Genomic DNA, 1,408 nt, shown 5'->3' on the forward strand with positions numbered 1-1,408 from the left:
CCCAGATCTCCATTCCCAGTGCCCCCCAGTCCCTCCCAGTGCCCAGAACTCCATTCCCAGTGCCCCCCAGTCCCTCCCAGTGCCCAGAACTCCATTCCCAGTGCCCCCCAGTCCCTCCCAGTGCCCAGAACTCCAGTCCCAGTCCCTCCCAGTGCCCCCCGTGCCCACCGAGGCTCTTGAGCAGCAGCACCAGTGCCCCCAGGTCTGTCCTGACCCCCCTTTAGCCCCTCCCAGTGCCCCCCAGTCCCTCCCAGTGCCCAGAACTCCACTCCCAGTGCCCCCCAGTCCCTCCCAGTCCCTCCCAGTGCTCCCCAGTCCCTCCCAGTGCCACCCATTCCCTCCCAGTGCCCCCCAGTGCCCCCGTGCCCACCTGGGACTCCAGGTGATGCTCTGTCAGCGTCATCATCTCCTCGTAGCTCATCTGCGCGAACAGCGCCGCGTACTTGTGCAGCCGCAGGCTCTTCAGCCACGAGGGGACGTCTGGGGGGGAGAGGGGGCTCTGTGAGCCGGCAGCAGCCCTGACGAACCCCCCCAGAGCCCCCCGAAGCCCCCCGGAGCCCCCCACCCACCCTTCATGCCGCTGCCGTCCTCCTGGAAGGAGTTGCGCCCGCCGGGCTCCTCGGTGTGCTCGCTGCCCGACGAGGCCACGCTGCTCTGGGGGGACAGGGGGGCGTGCTGCTCCCCGAAGGCCGGGGGGGGCCCGCGGGGGGGGGCGGCGGGGGGCTCCTCGGGACCCCCCGAGCCCGCCCAGTCGCCACCCGGGCCGGGCTGGGGGCTGCCGGGCAGCAGCGAGCGCTTCAGGGGGCTGGGGTGCAGCTGGCACGGCAGGGCTGGGGAGGGGGACAGGGCAGGCTGGGGGGGGCTGCAGACCCCTCCTCAGACCCCTCCCCAGACCCCCACCTTCTCCTCCCACTTCCCCCCATTCCTCCCTGTTCTCCCAGTTTCTCCTCCTATTTTCCCCTCTTTTCTCAGTTTCTCCCATTTCCCCCCCATTTCCCCCCCATTTTCCCATTTTCCCCCCCATTTCCCCATCTTCCCACTTTCCCCTCCTGTTTTCTCCCATTTTTCCCCATATTCCCAGTTTCTTCCTCTATTTCCCCATTTCCCCACTTTCTCTTCCTATTTCCCTCCTGTTTTTCCCCATTTTTCCACTTTCCCTTCCCCTTTCCCCCATTCTCCCACCTTCTCCTCCCCTTTTCCCTTTTGCCCCTTCTCCCACTTTCTCCTCCCATTTTCCCCTTTTCCCCACTTCCTCCTTTTCCCCTCCTTTTCCCCACTTTTTCCCCATTCTCCCATTTCCCCTCCCCTTTTCCCCACTTCCCCTCCCCTTTTCCCCATTTCCCCTCCCCTTTTCCCCTCCCGTTTCCCCCCTTTCCGGGACACACATGGGGTCAGCAGGGACACAGGG

General features: G+C 65.5%; 1 protein-coding gene across 1 annotated transcript; it reads right to left on the reverse strand.

Annotated features, from left to right (window-relative positions):
* Nucleotides 1-348: 348 nt before the first annotated feature.
* LOC121355754 (protein Smaug homolog 2-like) lies at nucleotides 349-872 on the reverse strand (the record flags this gene model as incomplete). Its single annotated transcript, XM_041471433.1, has 2 exons — nucleotides 349-480; nucleotides 570-872. Coding segments are annotated over 2 exons (435 nt in total), but the record flags the coding sequence as incomplete, so codon positions are not given.
* Between the last annotated feature and the right edge of the window lie 536 nt (nucleotides 873-1,408).

Source organism: Pyrgilauda ruficollis, unplaced genomic scaffold (genome assembly GCF_017590135.1).
Source record: "Pyrgilauda ruficollis isolate IOZ18807 unplaced genomic scaffold, ASM1759013v1 scaffold2686, whole genome shotgun sequence".
Lineage (NCBI taxonomy): Eukaryota > Metazoa > Chordata > Aves > Passeriformes > Passeridae > Pyrgilauda > Pyrgilauda ruficollis.